The following is a 21,871-nucleotide window of genomic DNA, read 5'->3' as shown; positions in this document are numbered from 1 at the left end:
AAAACCTAAGTTGCTGCAGTGTAGACTTCAAACACTGCTTTAGGTTTTCCGCCTTTCTCCTTTTACACTTTTTCTGTCTAATAAAAAAAAAAAAAAAAAAACCTGACATTATCTGAGGTGTCATTATAACAAACCTACCCAGTCTTATAACAGGAGGGCAAGGTTCCTTTGTAACCAGACACTTATTGCAGTGCCCTTCATTTGCTTTCTACTGTATTTCATGGACACACTGTATTTTTTTGTCATCAGACAGATGCTAAAAATTTCCAGAATGGCTTCAGATGGAGTTGTTATTGTTTTTCCAGTGGCTTAAAATGCAATGCTGCAACATACTGGTGTAATTGTTTAAGCTAAGGTGAATTGTTGAATTATCTTAAAGAAGGAATTTTACTGCCAACAGATTTTCCACGTTAGTGCCACCTAAAACAATATATTTATTCTGCAGAAACCATTAAACATACCTGAGTAAAACCGCATTAGAAGCTCTCTCTGTGTGCTTAAAGGAACAGTAACACCAAAAAATTAAAGTGTATTAACATAATTAAAATATAATGTACTGTTGCCCTGCGCTGGTGCGCTGGTGTGTTTGCTTCAGGAACACTACTATAGTTTAGGGCTGTGGCACACGGGGAGATTAGTTGCCCGCGAAAAATCTCTCTGTTCGTGGGCGACTAATCTCCCCGAAATGCCATTCCACCGGCGAAAATGTAAATCGCCGGTGGGATGGCATACGCGGCGGCGCGATCTCCCTGAAATTGCGGAAGTTGCCTCGAGAGGAAACTGCCGTGATTTCTGGGAAATCGCGCCGCCGCGTATGCCATCCCACTGGCTATTTAAATTGTCGCCGGTGGGATGGCATTTCGGGGAGATTAGTCGCCCACGAACAGAAATTTACATTTTCGCCGGTGGGATGGCATTTCGGGGAGGTTAGTCGCCCGCAAACAGGGAGGTTAGTTGCGGGCGACTAATCTCCCCGTGTGCCAGAGCCCTTAGAGAAACAAAGCTGCTGTGGAGGCAGCCATTCAGGCTGATAAAAAGGAGAAAAGGCACAGGTTACATAGCAGATAACAGATAAAATGCCATTGTATTTTACATTGTTTATCTGTTATCTGCTATGTAACCTGTGCCTTTTCTCCTTTTCAATGGCTGCCCCCATGGGTACACAGCAGATTTTATATATAAACTATAGTAGTGTTTCCAAAGCAAACACACAATTTTTACCAGTGCAGGACAGTGGTACCTAATAGTTTAATTACTTTGATACATCTTCATATTTTGGTGTTACTGTTTCTTTAAGGTAGCAGCTGCCACTTTAAGTTGCTTCCTGCTACAGCTCTAGCATTATAGCTGAGATCACACACTCCTAAGGGAGGGGGGAGGGAGTTCGTAGCATTCTGGTGGCAGGGGAGGTGAGAGAGGAGAGAACTGCGCAGGCTCTGGCCCAGGGAATTAAGGATGATTCTGAGAGAGGAAGTCAGACAGTGGAACATCATGTTTACAAAACAGGAGACAAGAAATCCTGTGTGTCTTTTTTGATAGAGGACTCAGTGCAGCATTACTGTGCTTATGGCTGTATTTACATAGACCTGTTTGATAAAGCTTACTTAGTTTTTAGGAGGTGGTGTTTATTTTAAATGTACTTTCAGTTTCATTGTTATGCACTGTTAGTGGAAGGAATAAGGAAAAAAAAATTGTGTAAAAAATAGATTTTTAGCACACACAGTATAATGGAACTTAATATTAAAATAAGGTGTATGATGCATTTTTTAATCAGTATAAAGTTTGATTGTGGGATTAAATAACTTTGTAGTACGATCAACGTTATCGGTGATGTCCATGCAAAAGCCCTTTTTGCTGCATCTCCCAGAAGCCAGTGGTGCTGGGTCATGTAGAACTCTGACAGCCTAGGGGCATGATGTAACTTTTCGTAGAAATATCAGCAGGGTACTTAGAATTTTGTACAATTTGATTCCACGCTGCAAATTTGTTTTCCCTTTAAAATTGCTGTTTAAAAAAAGTCAATAATAGTGTTCCTACCTCTTTCTTTAGCCACTTTATAAATAGTATCTTGTCTTTACTGTATTATTGGCTGCCCTACAAATATAGGATCAAAATGTTTTGTGATTTTTTTAGTACAAAGTTATATGCATTTAAATATAGGAACAGCTCGCACATAAGGAGATTTGTCGCCTGCGTTTTTTTCCCACCGGCGCTTTGGCGACAAGTCGCCACGACAATACACATGAAGAGATTTCATGCGCGTTGAGCTCCAGGCGATCTGCTACCCATGGTACCACTCAACAGTTAACCCCCCCTCATGTTTACTCAAGTCGCTCAGAAAATGGTCTGTGTGCGATTTGAAACAGCAGGCGACTTGAAGTAGCCTCGTATGTTTTGACGCTGGCGATTTCCATTGGTTTAGCATTGGCGTCTTGTCGCTCGCCTTGTCACCAAACCGCTCTTTTAAAAATTGCCGGCGACAAATCTCCTCGTGTGCCAGAGCCTTTAAGGCTGCTGTTTGCTCAACGGAAAGCCACATGGCGCTTTGAGCAGTATGTGTTGAAAAATGTGTTTAAAAGTAGACATTCTCTTTAAAAGCTAAAGGGAGGCAGTACTGGGTATTTGTGCTACCCTGACAGAAATATATTTTCTTCCTTGCTAGGAATATTTCTTGTACCTAAATGGAATTTATATACCCTTTTCCAGTACAATGGTGTTATCATGTTTTTGGGGTTTTATGAGGAGATCAGCTCTGTAAGTGCGCATCTAGAATGGCCATAAAAAGCCTGTTTTTTGTTTTTTTTTCAAATAGCTTAGCCTTTTTATTTTGCTGACTCCTGAATCACATGCTTCTGTGCAGTTAATGAAAGATGATGAAGATCTCTGACGCATGTGTGGTCTGTCGATTTGTAGCTAGAAGCTTAACTCTTTACCCATCATATGGCCTGTTTGTATACCTCTTGTGGCCTCTTGGTTTGTGTTAAGAAGGGTTTTTATTTTGTCCCTCTGGCAGGTCTTGTTGCATACCATATTTAAAAGAAGATACTCTGTGGCTTTTACCCCAATAATTTCATAAGGGTTTTGATTTGATTTAGGGGCTTCTAATTTGCATAAGAAAATGTGTTCATTTAGCACTACAGGCAGACATGTAATTTCACAACATGAATAAAAATTCCATGCAACTAATGTCTAACCACATATGGATACAACCCTCAGGGACAAATCTTTTTCCTAAACAAAGCAGATGTAGATGCAAACACTATACATTAACATACTATCCTGTCCCACAAATATGTATACAGATGTCCTTCATGCTTACATAGAGCAGAATAAGCAGTAGGTTTCTCTTTAAGGGTATGTTGGCACATATTAAAGTGGGCCTCAAGGTCTTGCCAAAAACATCAAAAGATTTTGGTTTGTATCAATATATGGACCCAGTATGTGTATTATTCTAAATTTCAGTGCAGAAATAAATCTATGTATGGTAAGACCTCAGGGAGCACTGTAATGTTGTGTGTAAGATGGAATAGCATTGCGAGTAAAGTACAATGTGTCTATGCACAAGTTATGGCACTTTATATTTGCTCAATAAAGTAGTAAGGCATTTACTTGCTTATAGTCGTGGTGCTTTTAGAGATGGCTGCAGCATAGTAAGGAAACATTAATCCTTCTAAAGGGCAAGTTTACATTAACATTTTGTATGTTATATAGGGATTTACTTTAAGCAACATTCCACTTAGTGGTCATTATTTATTCAGTAGGGTTTTTTTGAAATATTAACATTCCTATACTGGCGTTTTCCAATCTGCAGCTGAAATTGCTGTGTGGTTGTTTAGGGTCACTCCTCCCATCACCAAAACAACAGACTAGAACTAGGAAGCTTCCATCTTAGTAATGTTCTTCAATTTTGTATTTGTTGTTTTTATTCTCTCCTCTTCTGTTCATTTTCCAGTTTGATTTCAAGACAGCTTTGTGAGTGCAAGGGAAACTAGTATCCAGATAAGCGCTGCAAAATTAGGTTGAAGACACGCAGAGCTACTAGTAGCAGCTACTTGTTACAGCTACAAAAATTGACAGTGCTGATCATTTACTGATAATTGTCTCTGTGTGTTTTAGCAGAGGCAATTCTCAGTTTTGTCTGGCAGGGTATTTTCTGGACTTAAGTAGCCGTGACAAGTAACTGCTACTAAGTAGTGCCACTTGTCTTCATCCTAAATATTTGCGAACCTCAATTTACTGACAATGTGTGTTTTAGCAGAGGCAATTCTTAGTATTGCCTATAGAAAGGTATTTTCTGGAGTTTAGTAGCCGTGAAAAAGTAGCTGCTACTAGTAGCCCAGTGTGTCTTCACCCGAAGATGTTTGTGTAATTGCTCTGAATTATGATATTGGGATACATTTTTCTGTGGACAGTGGCACACCTATTGCGGGCGACTTATCTTCCTGACTTGCCTTCCCACTGGCAAGAATGTAAATCGCCGATGAGATGGCATACACGTCACTTCAGTTTCCTGAAGCTGCCTTACAAGGAAACTTCGGGCGACTTCAGAAAACCGAAGCAACGCATTCTTGCCGGTGGGATGGTATGTCGGGAAGATAAGTTGCCTGCGATAAATCTTCGTTTTTGCGGGTGACTAATCTCCCTGTGTGCTACTGCCCTTACTGTTTCTGTGGTATTTCATTCTCAAGTAAAGCATCCTGTATGTATACACACTTTTGTCATATCTTTTCTTTACCATTCATCCTAATCTCTTGTCTCAACCTTCTATAATGTCTTTACTGATCTAAATTATACTTGGATTCTTTCTGCCGTGTATTGGTTCATGACTTGGGTTTGGAGAGTCATCTTTTATGTGTAGACCAGACAACTCTCATGTTGGATATTTCAGGTGGAAATTTTCTTTATGTTAAAGTGATCAGACCCATTCTTATTGTAAGTTGCATTCCCTGTCACCCGGGATTTGTATTAAAGCATCAGTTTTCAGCCTTATAAAAGAACTGCTTTAAAATGACACCCAACCTCCAGTGTTGTAACGAAGAAGTTCACAAAAACTATTTTCCTGTTATCCTCATCATAAACAGAATTCTATTATTATTATTATTAGTAGTAGTAGTATTATTATTAGTATTAATATTATTCTTAACTGTGGTCATTATTCAGCATAAGAGCAAATTATTGTTTTAAGGCAAGTTATTAAAGGGCCAGAACCTTATATAAATAAGTGTTCATTTTTACTGACATGCTGAAGTATCTGTTCGCTGCCAGTTTAGAACTATGCCTGATTGATGGTGATTTATTGCTCTTTGTGTTTAGCTGCAGCCATCTTGATCTTGATGATGTTTACACAGCCCGGTTTGTTCACCAAATGTAACCAAGCTTTTGATTATAGTAATAGGTTAAATATGCAAACAGCAGGTTTCTGTAATTTTCTCTTGGAATTTTCTGTTGGTTTTGGCCCTGTAGAATCCAGGGCATGCCATGAGGTTCCAAGCCTAAACCTATGTAGAGTGATGCAAACACAATGGGTCTGTTTTGGAATGCAGTCGCTTCTAGATATGCAGTGAGCAGTGGTTACAGGGTCTCCATTCCTTGTGTGTACAGAGCACCAATGTGCTAATTGCTTGCTTAACATTAGCAACTCAGCTTAGCAACTCAGCAGTTTTATGTTATACTTTGTGTTAATTGTCACAGGCTATCAGCAACTCAAGGTTAGTAGTTGTGATGATTAAAGACAAAACAGCAGGCTAGAGACAACTCTGGCAATGAAGGAGTTATTATCGCATGCTAAGCTAGTAGATATCTACAAAAAATATTTTCTAACTTAGAGAGAAAAAGTCATCTTGAGCCTGAGAATGTTCCATTCGCCGTACACTCATGGGGCTTGTGGTCATGGCACAGAACAGCTGTGGCCTGAAATCTGGAGCCAAAAGTGTGCACGGGTCACAATGCGCTTAAACTCAAGTGAATATGACATACACTAAGCATTCGGTACTAATGCAATACATTTAACATTGGATGGGTACATATTAGACTCTTTGTCTGTACAACACAGCCAACATGTCTTTTGCTTTTTTTTTTTTTTTTTTCTAGTCGTGCTGTGATAATGTCTGCTTAATAATAAACATTTTTATCTTTCTTCTCAAAGGGCCAGACAGCATTCTAAGATGGACATATAGGAAAATGTGGGACAGAATAGTGTACTGTCTTGAGGTTATTTTTAGGCAAGAGTTCTCTTACCCCTCCCTTGCACCACCAAGTGTCTGAATAGGGAGACATTTTTTCCCAATGAGATTGCCACATTCCTAACATGTGACAGATTTAATCACCCCACTGCTCTTTCTGACATGGCCAGCCTTGCCAAAACAGAGGCTTTATTGTGCACAGGAATAGCATGTGAGTCCCATTGACTGGGTATAGACTTTGAACCCTATTGAGGGCATGTGTCACTGGGATAGAGTGAAGTACAGAAGTGTGCTGTTTTCATTGGTCTTTTATGCATGTCTGTAGGCCTTGGGTAAAAAAAAATGTTCAGTCATGCTTGGGAATCCGTTCTTAGATAAATTATACAAATCCTAGAGCACATAACATGGATATTGCTTGATTATTTGACATAGTTCGTAAAGTAATTGATAGAGAAAAGGTAATTTCACATTTCTTCTAAAGCTCTATTCTATTATACCCCAGCAAGCTCTTATACTCTTATACACTCTTATACAGTGTGCTTGGTTGGGACATTAGCCGGGCCACACTGAGTAATACAGGAACCTCATATTTGCTGGTGAGTCAGTGTTAGTTCATATTTATTAGCAGGCTTATTTTTAGATGGATGTATGGTAAGAGCTGTAAGAAGAAGAGTGGTACACGTGGTTGGGCTCTTGCCTCTATAACATAAAAATTCTGTTGTGATATGGCTTGAGAAAAAGCCTGTCACTGCACCTGCTTTTTTTGTGTGAAAATGTGTGAGGGGGAGAGTTTATCAGTTTAGACATAGGAGGAGGTAGCAAGAGACCATATGAAACCCAAATTTCAGAGATTATCGCACACTCTTTTATATTGAGAAATAATTTGTATCCTCTGAAGTCATGGTATATATATATTACTGTAACAGGAAGAAGTGTGAGGGTTAAAGACAGAACATTGCCCATTCATTGGCTGATGTGACCTAACATGTATGTGTGCCCTTGGTTTGTTTGTGTGCACTGTGAATCATATGTTCCCAGGAGGCAGCACATAGTACTTAAAATTACAGTTTTTCTATTTGATTATCCAGTAACACTTACTACTAGAAAAGTTCATTTTTATGAAAATGTTGTATTTGGATTAAGCTTGCTTAACATATGGGCTTTTTTGTTTTTGTTTTTTTTTTTTAGATTTTTATAGAGACCCTCATTGTTTAGGGGGTATTGTTTTCCATTAAGTTAATTATTTTTATGTGTGTACATCGATTACTGTTGATATTTGAGATTTATCCCCCAAAATGTAACCATACAATTCTGAACTTTTCATTAAGAGGTCTTAGAAAGGGAACAAGAACCAGATTCAGCTATCTTTCATTTCTTATTTCCTTATAGGAAGTGGACCAATCCAGCTGTGGCAGTTTCTCCTGGAGTTACTGACAGACAAATCGTGCCAGTCCTTTATCAGCTGGACAGGGGACGGCTGGGAATTTAAGCTCTCTGATCCAGATGAGGTAGGTTATGGTGACGCAATAAATGCAGATGTTTTCCAGTAGGAAATCAACATTCAAGTCAGACTCGGGGTATGTGCACAAGCCTGCCTGGGATTTATACACCCAATCTACATCAGCTGCTAAATCTTTAGTGCATGCACCTCTATGTTTATGATTGCCCATTCAGGATAATCAGGATATGGTCACCATTTGCCACATGTCTGTATGATGTTTAAAAGCTTTAAAGAGACCCTAAAGAAATAACTTCTATGAATAAATGTATATTTCACAGGTTGCAAGACGCTGGGGTAAGAGGAAAAACAAGCCTAAAATGAACTATGAGAAGTTGAGCCGTGGGCTGCGCTATTATTATGACAAAAATATAATTCACAAAACAGCAGGAAAGCGCTATGTCTACCGTTTTGTCTGCGACTTACAAAGTCTTCTGGGATATGTGCCTGAGGAACTACACGCCATGCTTGATGTTAAACCAGACAATGATGAATAGAATTTAGTAGATGGAAGTTTGGACCATAGAAAAAAAAAGACAAACACCTAGAACCCAAGCTCCAATCTTGGCGCCACTTTTCACTCCTGAATGCGCAAAGTTGATGTGAAGCTTTCGGGGGGACAAAGGATATAACTGGGAAACGGACACGGCTTCCTTCATGAGTGGGCCTTGGGATAATGTTTGAAGTTGGTTACTCTGCGTTACCACTGCCAAGGAAAAGCCTGGGCCTTTCCGTACCCTACTTTTTATGCAGAACAGGAAGGAGAGCAATTTGATTGCTTACTTTAGTAACCATTTTATTTCCAGATGTTGTGCCAGTATTTCATATATATTTTTTTCTGAAATAATGCATTTTTCGCTTAAGTTCTTGTTTTATGTGTAGCCAGCTTTTTTCAACAGATGCAAACAGATACCAATTGTCTGACAGATTACAAAAAGGAGGAAGTGTGTTACGAAAACTAATGAAAAGCACACAAAGATTTCATAGGTCCAACAGCAGCTATGAAGATTTTATGACTTCATTTTGCGGAGCCATATCGCTGGAACAATTAATCAGCTTGATTCAAGCAGTAACTGAGCATAGTTCTGGCACTGATGTAGATATATAGATGGGTTAAGTGTTCTTCTGTGTCCACGTGGCTGAAGAGATTTTTAGAAGAGCTTCAGCTCTGTCCAGGACACAAATAGTAGTAACCAAATATATTCCTTCTCTGCATGTACCTTCAACTGCTATTTTGAGGGAAACATCTTCAGAACATACTCTCCTCCTTACTTAATTGCAGTGTTTGCTGAGCCACACCTAAATGGTTGCGCTGAAGTCCCGTCCACCATGTTAAAACATTCCCAGAATGTATTTTTTACAGATAAGAGAATTTTATGTGTGTATATATTTTATAAGAAACTTTTTATGAAAAGGTTGTACAGATATATTGTCAGTTGTATGTGTTCTTTTTTTCACATAAGTGCCAAAGAGGAAGTTGATTTACATGAAAACAGGATGGGCAGCCATCGCCTTTCCAGGAGTTGCAGAACACGGATCCCAAACTTTACTTCTCTACTGCTCAGGTAGTGGGTGGTGCGGGAATTGTGGTTGTGCCGGAGCTGGCATGCATAGAGCAATCCAAACCTGAGCTAGGACAATCTTAAAACAGTTGCTTAAACCTTCAGGGATGAAATGTGCAATGAAAGCAGCAAATGTTTCATAAGCTGGCCACTTCAAATGAGTTCATTTTTTAGGAAAAGAACATTTAAAGGGAGCTAATAGCTAAACAGCCAGTCGCTCTTTTAATGAAGCCTATAATGTAACACTGATAAGAATAAATGTGGTTACAACTGACAGGTGAAAAGCAGCTCATGAAGTAAAGTCATTGGCTAAGCACATATTTATACATCAGGCAATTTATCACAAATTAGTATGGGTTTTAGTTATAGTTTCCATTTCAGTGAACTTTGAGCATACAGCATCTGACATATGGTTCATCACTGTTACTGATTCCTTTAGCCAGCTTTAGCCAATCGTATGACAGCAGTGATTTTCAGGCTGATAAAGGCAGTTCCTTTTTATCAATTATTTTGGAAGCCTGCAGGGCAAATGACAACAATTGTAATCCATAGAAAGCTGTTCGGGCTGCATTGATGCACTTACACTCTACTGTATTGCATGTAGCTTGGATGAGGGTTAAGTATATGGGAAAATAACAGCAAAGTGCTAGATAGATGTTTGTATTCGGTTCATCAGCTGTCTGTTCAGGTCAGTAACCTTTTTTTTTGTTCACATTCTCTGTATGTTTATAGTTATGAAGATTAGAAGAGTTTAACACTCGTGCCTCTCAACTCGGAACACATTCGGGGGGGTTTTTAGCATTAACTTTGCTTTTAGTTTGGACAGGCAATAGCCTGATCAAACCAAATGTCTTTTAAATCTGGCACCTATTTTCAACAGAAAAATGTTCCTTCTAATATGAAATCCTCATGGTGGCTAAAAAAAATAAGATGCTCAGGCGCTATGTTAATACAAAGTCTTTTTGTTTTGGAAATATTCCTTTATTTTGAAACTTAACAGATTAAGAAGTAGTTGATGTAACAAAACAAGCATTTGAAGAAAATGTTCCTTTTTTTAATTTTTATTTTCTTATTTCCCCCCCTTCAATCAATCCATAGGGGTATATATTAAAACCTTTGCAGTGCTATTTATACAAGTGCCTCTTAGCAAAAGACTATGGAATAGGTGACTTATTGCACTGATGCAATCTTTAATGAGGGGGGCAGATGTCCAAATCATTTCCCATTTTGTGACAAAGGATGGAAGTTTCAGAAGACTGGGGCATTGTAAATACATTCCACATATCTTTGCGGTTAACCCCTTCTTAATGAAATATTTCTGTTTTTGTTTCATGAAAATAAATTTAAAGCACCGGTTCCTCAAGCACATTACCAAAAAATAAACATCTTACAATAATTCATTCCACTCCTGTGTCTTTGCTATTATGTGGTGATTTTTTGGTTTCTCTTTTTAAGTGTATTTTTGAGTCTATATTTACCCTGTTCAGAGTAGACTGGTGCTTTGAAATACAGGTGTGTATCATTTAAATAGGGAAATGGCTTAGTCACACCACTGAAGTAAAACTGATATTAAGTTACACACACTGGCCAAATTTGCCCTACTGCCATTATCCACAACAATGAATAAGAGTTCAACTTTCATGGTTCAACTAGATGTAGCCAGATCAAAGCTACTTGCTGATTATTGCATAGTTGCTATGGTTATTGCATAGTTATCTAGTGTTGATAAATGAGCTCCACTTTTACATTTCTTGGCATAGCAGTATTTTTCTGCCAGTCGAGGGTTCACATCCTGTAGAACAGGAGAAGCTCAACATATTTGTATCTAGCGCACACTGGCACGTTTAGCCTGTTGCATGATGTGACACACAGGCTTTCTGTTTACGTTTTTAGACATTTGATCACATTTAAATTTGATCTCATCAGCATTCAATTCATCAGTATCAACCTCTTGCAAGGTAGCCAAATGTGAATACAGCACAGCAATTTTCAATAGAATGCTTAAATATATGTTACAGGTCTGCATTATATACTTCATTGTGTCGGATAAAAACATCATAAAACAGATGTGGAAGATAGTAAGACAATTCCCAATGAATAAATTCTCAGATTAAGCAAGACTTCTTGTTTTACTGTTTCTTATAAGGCAAACTAAAGAATGTGCATTTTATATTGCCCACAAAAAATGTTAGTCAAACTCTTGCTATAACATTGAGCAGCAGCAGTGGCTTATTCTCTAACATCCATTGACCAATGATTTGCACCAATGAAAGGTGTCTGATTGTTAGTCTGGCCCCTTAGTGTGTTTTTGTATTTGGCTGTGATCCCATGCAAGGGGGTCAACTACATTAGGAATGGCCAAACTGGTAACTATGGTCACTTCAGCTAATAATGGCAAGTCTGACTGTACTTTATATGGTTTACATTTCTGAAGACAGACATTTTTTTAGTATCCATGTGTATGGTTTGAATATACGAAAGAATACTGCACAATTCCCCTCTGTGTCTCACATTGAGGTAGGGAACTAGTAGTACATGCACAGCAATAGAGCACAGTTAAAATTAAAAGTTCTCTTGGAGTTTTGTAATTATAAAAATATGTAAGAGCGCAACATTGAATATATTTGGAGTATTGTAAATTAGACACTTGGCCCCTGGTATCTTTAGAGACAACAGGCATCATCAATCATTTCTTATATGTAGAAAATATGGCCATAATCTTGCTATCCTACAGCTGCTGTTGTGCCACAATTTTATGTTTTTGACTTTTTTAAGAACACAGGACTTATAGTTGAACAGAGGGAGAACCTTAGACTGAACATTTCCCATAAATGCCCCATAAATTTTAGCTGATTGCTTCATTATTCCCTGTTCACCATGAATGACAGGGCATTTGTACATTTAGACCTTCTCTACTGTAATATTGAAAAAGCTCTTGCAGGATGAAGGTGGAGACATAGCTTGTTCAGGAAGACCATAGATGTATAGTATATGTATTCTTACAAGGCACAAGTATGTTCAAAAACCCATATAAATCAAAACTGGGCACCCCATTGTATTGCCCAACCACCCAATCGGGAAATAGCTAGAACAAATTATAACGACCGTTTTTAACACCTTTTCTCAACACAAAAACTATAGATACAATGATTATATTTAAATGCTAAATATTAATCATTTTGATAATAAACACACTTCCGTGCTGGAACAATTTTTTCCACGCAGAATATATTTGTCCTACTTGTTAATACCCCAGTTGTGATTTCAGCAATTAATGATTTGAAGAGTTGTTAGATCTCTGTACCATTGTTAAGCTCTAACACCCCACAGAATAGTGATGAGTGCTTAAACTAAATTAAAAAAACAAACATTCAAGTATTGCAAATAAGAGAGGAAAATATGTAGCATGTGATCATGGCAGTTGGACATTACAAATTGCTTGCATGGCATTTTGTTGACCAAATGAGGTGTACTCGGGAGGTTAATGTAAATGGAATTGCATTGTCTTTTCAAATAAGTGGTTATACATAACTGAGGTTGGATGTACAGAAGAAGCCCTGGCATGGTAAGCCTTTCTAGGGCAAACAGTTGTGTGCCTTATTATAGACCAGTTATCATGAAAGTGCCCTTAATACCCCTCTGGAATATAAGCTCATAAAAACTGATGCATATTTTGTTCTTTAGTAGTAGTCCTGGTAAAGCTTTCTTAGATCCCTAGATATTACAAAAATTGTATATAGAATCTAAAGCAAACAGCAGCAGTAAGTACAGTTTTGGGTGGCCAGCATACTCTGGCATTGGCGTAACTGACAGGAGTGCTAAAAGTTGCTTGTCAACACAATTTATGAACATTTTCAGTATCAATTTTGTATCAATGCTTATTCATTTTTAAATGAAATATCTAATTATTGTTCAGTAGGTATCATTTGGTTTGCTCCCTGACGCCAAGGGGAATTCTATGCCTGATTTAGAAAATAATTGGTAATGGAAAAATTAGGAATAAAACAAATAGTTGGTATACTGAGCAATGGTCATCCCAAAGAAATCTGAGGAAAAATAATATATATATATATATTTATATGAGCTGCATCAAGGCTTGGCAATATGTGTCCATCCTGTCAATGTTAAACTAGAACTCCCATGATCCTACCAGGTGTTGGAAGTTGTAGTCTTGCAAGTACTGGAGGGTCGCAGTTTGCCTACCACAGATCTACAGCTTAAGTGAATTTTATTATTCAAGGAAATTGTTTTTTTTTTTTATGTGACAAAGATGACCTCTTTTAAAAAGAATACGTTGATGATATTTTTATGTCTGCCTTGTTGTTTTTGTTTATAATTTATGAAAAGGAAATGTATTATTAAACTCCTTTTTGGCAAAACTGTAGCTGACTGGTGTAGCATTTCATATGTACTGTTTTTTATTTTGTAATTATGTTAAAATGGAACCAAGATACAAAGTGTTCATGTTTTGCAACCAGCGCCTGCTCAGTAAAATGGGTCCCAAGGAAAGCGCTACTTGCCAAACACGCTCACGGATCTGTAAGAGTGTATTTTTATCCCTGTAGTTATCTGATGCAGGAACATCAATTCTGATATTTTTATACATATGTGTATGTGAATATATATGCAGTAGTTCCATTTCTTACTGTGTTCAAATGTTTTTGAGATAAAATGAAAGCATTTATACAAGTTGCTGGTGTCTGACTCTTCTTTCATGTTCCTTATGTTGCCTTTAAGCTGGCCATACACTTCAAAGTTTTTAAAGGATCTTATCGTAGTTATCGTAGGACCAAGCTTATCCTGAAACAATTGTTTAAAAGTATAATTTGTTCATCAAAGAAAATGACCATTTCAAGCTATATCGTCTAGTTCACATATGTCAAACACAAGGCCCACGGGTTCTCTGGCCCTCCTGGCTGGTTTATGTTGGCCCTTGGTGAGTGTGTCTGACCCTCCAGCATGATCAATTTCCATTTTCCTCACATAGTAACTAAGATTTAGTATCTTACTATGTATCTTAAGAAAAAATTTGTCCCGTCTGTGTTTTAGATTTCGGCCCCCTTATGTGATTGTGTTTGACATCTCTGGTCTAGTTGAAGCTAGGAAAACTGCCTGCTTGGTTCTGTAAACAATTGGACAATGGACAAATTTCATTGCTAATGCCGAAAATATTCAAACCGATGTCAGATGAAAAATCACTAGATGTGCGATCGTTCGGTGTCTACTAACCTTAACCTTACAATAATTTGACGGATTTGTCGAATCGCTCTGAAACTGGTCGTTAGGGAGAGAAAAATCTTAGTGTATGGCCACCTTTTGGCATTCTTAAGGTGGCCATACACGGGCCGACTATAGCTGCCGATATTGGTCCCTTGGACCGATTCGGCAGCTAATCGGCCCGTGTATGGGGAGAGCAGAGCGGCCTGGCCGACCAAGATCTGGCCTGATATTGGCCAGATCTCGATCGGCCAGGTTAGAAAATCTGGTCGGATCGGGGACCGCATCGGCTCGTTGATGCGGTCCCCGATCCGACTGCCCCATTGCCGCCCACATAATCCGATTGTTTGGCCCCAGGGCCAAACGATCGGATTATTTTTTTTTTAACCTAAATGCTCCCCGATATCGCCCACCCGTAGGTGGGGATATCGGGGGAAGATCCGCTCGCTTGGCGATGTCTTGGATCTGCTCGTGTATGGCCACCTTTAATGTAATTGTCCCTATCATTTTAAATTATTGGACCTTTGTTATATATCTGATTCTCCCGCACAATAGATCAATCAGAATCCAATTCACCCTCGTTATTTGTGATCTTAAAATACGGCAAATCAATTTGACTGATGGACTCTTCCAATTTAAAGGGATTATGGGGTTACCATTACATTGGTCCACACTTTTCTAACTGCCTAATCTCAGGGATAAGGGAAAATTATATCATACTTACCGTGATTTTCCTTTCCTGGTACCTCTCCATATCAGCACACTCCGGGATAGCCCTCCCCTCTCCTCATGGAAGAACCCCTCCCATCAATTAAATAAATAGTTGTTAGAACCACCTACCAGTGTCTCGTAAAAAGCCTGAGTTAGATAGTAATCCAGGGAGGGAATCTGCTGATATGGAGAGGTACCAGGAATGGAAAATTACGGTAAGTATGATAGAATTTTCCCTGGCCCTCTCCATATCGGCACACTCAGGGATATAGCAAGCTTCCCGAATAATGGGTGGGACAAATGCTTCATAAATGCAATTAAGCACTGTTTATTGAGCATAGGAAACCGTAGATAAAACATTACGACCAAAATGCACATAATTGGCCGAAGTCACATCCAATCGGTAATGTGAAATGAAGGTATTAGGTGATGCCCAGGAAGCCATTCTGCATATCACCTCCAGCGATGTACCTACTTCTGCTGCCCAAGAAGTTGCTTGACCCCGGGTTGAGTGAGCTGAAACCCTAGGAATTGGCAAACCTTTGCCAGAGTAAGACTTTGAGATGATTCCTTTAATCCATCGGGAGATAGTAGTTTTTGAAGCTGCTTCACCTTTCCTTTTTCCCCCAGGAAAAACAAATAATCTATCAGTTTTCCTGAATTCTTGCGTAGCTTGACAATAAGCTTTGACTGCTCTTCCAACATCTAGAAGATGTAGAGGATTATTCTCACCATCTTGAGAATTTTCCGAAAAAGCAGGTAACACTAGTTCATCCTGAATGTGAAAGTCTGTGACCATTTTTGGTTTGAAGGTAGGTACAAATTTCAAGATAACCTTATCCTGCAGAAAAATAGGACTATCCTCAGCGTATTTTAAAGCCTGCCTGTAGGACCCTCGGAATCAAAGGAAGAGGAGGAAAGATGTAGCATAAATCCCTCGGCCACTGTTGAGTCAGAGCGTCTATCCCCAGCGCCCGAGGATCTTTTCTCCTGGCGAAGAATGTTTTGCATTTGGTGTTGTTTGACGAGGCCATTAGATCTAAACTAGGGAATCCCCATCTCTTCCCAATCAGATCGAAGATTTTTGGATGAAGTTGCCATTCGTGAGGATCTAATGAATTGCGGCTTAAAAAATCTGCCTCCTTGTTGAGCCTGCCCGGAACAAAAGTAGCTGTTAGGTCTGATAGGTGAAGTTCTGCCCACAGAAACAGCGGCTCTACTTCTGCCAGAAGGCTTCTGGTCCCTCCTTGTTTTCTGACATATGTCAACGGCCACCACATTGTCGCTTTTGACCCGTACTCTGCTTCCCCTCTTATTTCTAATATATTTGAGGGCACGTCTGATGATGGCTGCTGCCATAGACCTTGTGCTGCTTTCCCTTCTAGGACCGCGCCCCAGCCTGATCCCGAAGCGTCTGTGGTCACGGTTATCCATTTTTGTGGAAACAGAGGCACTCCTACTGACAACCGATCTGAATGAAGCCACCACCTTAATGCTTCCCTGAAAGGTTGATCTACCTGCAGCTGAATGCTTGGATCGATGATCCCCCCTGACCTGATGAGACGTAGTTGTAGAAATCTCATGTGCCAGTGTGCCCAAGCCACCAGACGAATGGATGATGCCATCATACCCAGCAGCCGAGCCAGAGTTGACGCTGGTATCCAAGATACCGCCAGAATCTCTGATATTAGTTTTTTTAGATCCTGTGTCTTTGAAATGAAAGTTTCACTATTCCTGTCACAGTGTCTATAGTTGCACCCAGAAAGGATACTTGCTGAGCCGGCTCCAGCTGGCTTTTTGCAAAATTTAGGTACCAACCATGACTCTGTAGTACCTCTACTACCATGTTCCTGTGATGAATGGCCTGACTTCTTGAAGATGCTAGAAGAATTAAGTCGTCCAAGTAATGGAAAATCCTCGGTCCCTGCCATCTCAAAAAGGCTACCAGGGTCACTAAGACCTTGGAAAATACCCGTGGAGCGGTGGAAATTCCGAAGGGTAGGCAGGTGAATTGGAATTGCTGGTTCCCTATGCCGAACCTTAGGTACTTCTGATGTTCCTCTGCCACCGGAACATGATGATATGCATCCTGGATGTCTAGAGTGCACATCCAGTCCTTGGCGCATATCTCTGCTCTTACCGATTCCAGAGATTCCATCCGGAACCTTTGGACGTAGAGATACTGATTTACCCTTCAAAGGTTCAGAATAGGACGCCATGCACCTGATGGTTTCTGAACAAGGAAGAAGTGTGAAAATATTGCCTTTCCTCTTTCTTGTAGCGGGACTGGAATGATAACCCTCTGAGACAACATCTGCCGAAGACATGCTTGTAAGGCCTGTTTCTTTTCCACTGATTTCGGAAGGGGTGAAACCAAGAACTTTGATGGAGGGATTTGGGATCGAAACTCTAACTTGTATCCCTTTCTCACAATGTTTAAGACCTACTGATCTTCTGTGGATTTTTCCCAGACGGCCAGAAAATGTTGTAATCTCCCTCCTACTTCTGACCCCTGGGTACTCCTACTTTCAGAAGGATTTTCAGGACGCCGAAGATGGAGCGGTAGTTCTGTTACCGAAGTGCCGAAATGAATTACCTTGACCTCCTGACCAGGTATCAGACTTTGCGGGTTCCTTTCTTCCCTTAAAGGGTTTAGATTCAGAATTTTGAGGCTTGGATTTGTATGGGACTTTACTACGAAAAAATCTCTTCGTTTGTTGCTTTCATTTCTTTTGTGGTAAAAATTGACTTTTCCCACCAGATGCCTTGGAAATCAATTCTTCCAACTTTTTCCCGAAAAGTACTTGACCTTGGAATGGTAGAGAACGCAGGGCTGCTTTTGAAGTGACATCTGCCTCCCAAGACCTAAGCCAAAAGCCACTACGGAAAGCGTTAGGGATCTAGAGGCTAACCGAGTTATGTCTATTGAAGAATTAAGTATGAAAGAAGTTCCCATATGGATCTCAGAAAAACCTTCAAGAATGTCTGAAACATCTCTCCCATCTCTGATAGCTGATTCCAGGTTTTCCAACCATATTTCTATGGCTTTAGCAACTGAAATACTGGCTATAGCTGGCTTCGCCATCTCACCTGCCACCACAAATGACCTTTTAGATCAGAATCGATCCTCCGATCAATAGGATCTTTTAATGTAGCCACATCTTCTAGAGGAAGAAGGGTACTCTTGGCCAGATGAACCACGGGAGCGTCTACTGATGGAATGGAGCAAAGGTCTTTCACATCCTCCTGCTTGAAAGGGTACAATTTATTAAATTTAGATTGTGCCTTTAATTTCCTAGAAGCTTCTTCCCATTCTTTTTTTACCAGGTCGTTCACTTCCTGATGCAAGGGAAAATACTGAGATTTTTTCTTGGATCCTGGAAGAAAAGAAGAAGAGGATTGCTGACCATCCTCCACTAAGTCCAGTGTACTTCTAACGGCTCTAATAAGAGAAGGAATCATGCTCTCATCAAATGCTGGATGATCCCCCTCCTCAGATTCTTCTTCTGATGATGAATCTAAGTCCAGTACCTCTCCAGCCGTATCAAATTCCACCTGAGGATGTCGTTGCCAGAACCTCCTGTGACACTGCCTGCTTGATCCAAGATAATACATCAGACTGGGTAAAGGCTGAACTTCCCGCAGCTGAATTCAAACAATTCTGACACAGCTTCTTATTAGGAAGAGGAACTTCTGAACATCCTAGACAAGATCCCGGATCTTCAGCTGTGACACTGGGTCCTGGTGAAGATGTCTCATGGTCTCTTGACCTGACTTTCGTTGTTTTCATCACTGCAAGAAACCAAGATATTAGATAGGGCAGCCATGAAAGTTAAAATTTTTTTTTTTTTTTTTACCTCAACCTGGGAGTAGACTTGTGAGGGTGGCATCTTGAGACCCGGAAGGAAAAAGCCTAAAACAAAATAGCATAAAATAAAAATAAGGCTTTCAGCTCAAAGGCACCAAACCAGGTCTCGCTACTTACATAGAGGGAGGACGCGCTGTGTACACTGGGCAACACCTGCAGGAAGCACCCAGGCAGAGCGTGCTTTCCTTAAGTACTCCCTCCCAAGCACAACATCCTGTGCTCGCAATAATCTTCCGCTCTCTTCCGGACCGGAAGTAGAGCGGATACCCTTCTGCCACCCTCCCCGTTCGGAAAAAATATTCACCTCCTGCTCGCGCACCAAGCTTGAGGTAGGAGACTTTGCTGCCCCGGTCGCCAGTAGCATTTCCGCTCACTGGGAAGACCTCCGAACGGGGGAACATGAGGAATGACGCAAGTGCTCAAGCTGAAGATATCTGCCCAAACACCAGCCGATCTGAGCCATTTAACTCCTGCTCAGATATACATTACCCCATACGAGGAAAAGACACATGGCCAAAAAAACTTGGGTCCAGGACTGCATTTCCGCACATCCATGCTACTCACAGGAGAAAAGAAAAACCTCCTTGACAAAAAGGAGTGAGGAGAAGGAAGAACCAAAAAAGACACGGGTAGGTGGTTCTAACAACTATTTATTTAATTGATGGGAGGGGTTCTTCCATGAGGAGAGGGGAGGGCTATCCCGGAGTGTGCTGATATGGAGAGGGCCAGGGAAATGTTGTCCTTCTGCATGTTACTAGATTGTATGCAATCTGATTGCTCTGTAACTGACCCATGTGTTGCTATTGTCTTTTAAGGCTGTTGCTGTGTAATTTGGTTGCGTGGCACATACAAATCAGTGGGGCCAACTGAATATATTTTCATGTAAACAAGCAAGCGTTCAGTTATGCTTATGTGTTTAAAAAGAAAAAACAGATGCTGCATAAAAAGTAAAACCGTTCCCAGTAAATAGATAAAGGCCTCCCAAATATTCCTCTCTCACAATAATCCTGTCTCCTAATCTGTTGCCCATGAATGAAATATGCTGACTGATGTGCCCATTAAGGGTGATAACAGGCATGCTGAGCTACTGACTAACCTCAGGGAGGCTGACAATTAAAGCTTTAATATCATAGACCTGCTGTAGCTCTGTGTTTTAGCAGTCCTATAGCACAAATACATTATTAGGGTTCTTGTATTGCCTTGAAATTGCCCAGTTTTAGTTGACCTACAGGGTTTCACGATCTTATCTCTAATTACTTAGTTAGGACAGCTGTTTTACTCAGTTTGCCACTCAAACACTTTAAAAGGGTTGTCCAACTTTAAATTAACTTTTAGGTTGATGTAAAGGAGTGAGCCCCAACTAGTAGCTCTTGAGCAACATGTTGTTCACCAACCCCTTGGATGTTGCTTCCAGTAGCTCCAAAGCAGGTGTTAATGTTGACGTTCTGACTTGGAGAAAAGTTTTGGAGAAGAAGACCATGTGTACTGCCAAACAGAGCCTCCTGTCCACATTGGCTACCAAATAAACAATCCCAGCCCTTACTAGTCACCACCTAGGAACTTTTTTCATGCTTGCATTGCTCCCCAACTTTGGGGACCCCAAGTGCTATTTTGAGAGTGCTATTTTGAGAGAATTTGCATTTGGTCATTTTTTATTTGCCATTTTTTGGAATTTCCGGTGCTATCTGGTTGCTAGTGTCCAATTTAACCTAGCAACCAGGCAGTGGTTTTATATAGGGACAGGAATGTAAATAGAGGAGGGCCTAAATAGAAAGATAAATAATAAAAAGTAGAAATAACATTGGAGCCTCACAGAACAATAGGGTTTTTTTTTTTACTGCTGGGGTCAGTGATCATTTAACAATAGGCCATTCTATACCATACTAAAAGTTTAACCTGAAGGGGAACCACCCCTTTAAGTTTAAGACTACATTATCCCTTATTTGTTTTTGTCTTCAGTAACAAATGCATTATAAAAAAATATTAAGCTTGCGGTGGCGTTGCTGAACAATGAATTATCGTGCCATAGACCTGTGTATGTACTGTTCAGTGTGCATAATACAAACATAGAATGCACTGCATAAACCTCACATAACAGTTGAAGAGACAGCAGCCGGTCTTTGAAAATAGAATACTGTTTCTTAACACTTTTTAAAGTTTTGGTCACATACTGAGACCTTTATGAGGATAAATTTATCAAGCAGCATTATTATCAAGCAGAATTCTAAAATCTATTTAATAAGCAATTCATATATTAATATAAGCATGGATTGGTTTTGACTGTTGCCAATTTTAGCTGTGAGATGCATGATGCTACCCACTGTTTGATGTGCAGATGTGCTACTTTCTCTGCACGCTTTGTTAAGCTGTTGCTATAGACACAGGTAAATATTGTCACCACAAATTCATATATATTCTCACCTACTGCTTCACAAGTAGTACTATGGTTAAGCATATGAATGCCTTCTTAGTTAAGACCACCTGAAAAAAGTAGATTACCATTTTACTAATTGTTTTTTTATATGGGATTCTTTGTAATCCAACATGTCCGTCTGATTTATATTCATGTTGGTAATTAAACATTGTTAAGAACTATAACCTGCTCCAAATAGTGGATGCCTATGGGCAGTGAGATTAAATTAAAAAAAATAAAATACATATTGTTCAAAAAACATATGTTATTGAAGCCTGTGGTACAGTGGATCCGAACAGATATTGTAAGCCCAAATAAATTTCATACAGAGGCATATGGAGTTGAAAGCAAAAGCTTTGGCCCCCCTGCTAGATTACAAATTTTATTAATCTGAAAAGTAGGACCAGGGTCAGGTTGGGC

At 39.7% G+C, this 21,871-nt stretch overlaps 1 protein-coding gene across 2 annotated transcripts in view; it reads left to right on the top strand.

Moving 5' to 3' along the window:
• The window catches only part of ets1 (v-ets avian erythroblastosis virus E26 oncogene homolog 1), a 40,582-nt gene extending 26,651 nt beyond the window's left edge, over positions 1-13,931 (top strand). Inside the window, exons 7-8 of one of the 2 annotated variants that reach the window (XM_012966189.3) lie at positions 7,572-7,690; positions 7,962-13,931. In XM_012966189.3, the coding sequence (XP_012821643.1) occupies positions 7,572-7,690; positions 7,962-8,177 (335 nt within the window). In that variant the 3' untranslated portion in view covers positions 8,178-13,931. 2 annotated transcript variants of the gene reach the window in all.
• The last annotated feature ends 7,940 nt before the right edge of the window (positions 13,932-21,871 follow it).

Source organism: Xenopus tropicalis, chromosome 7 (genome assembly GCF_000004195.4).
Source record: "Xenopus tropicalis strain Nigerian chromosome 7, UCB_Xtro_10.0, whole genome shotgun sequence".
Lineage (NCBI taxonomy): Eukaryota > Metazoa > Chordata > Amphibia > Anura > Pipidae > Xenopus > Xenopus tropicalis.
Note: the sequence above shows the minus strand (reverse complement) of the source record. Positions and strands in the feature narration are given on the sequence as shown.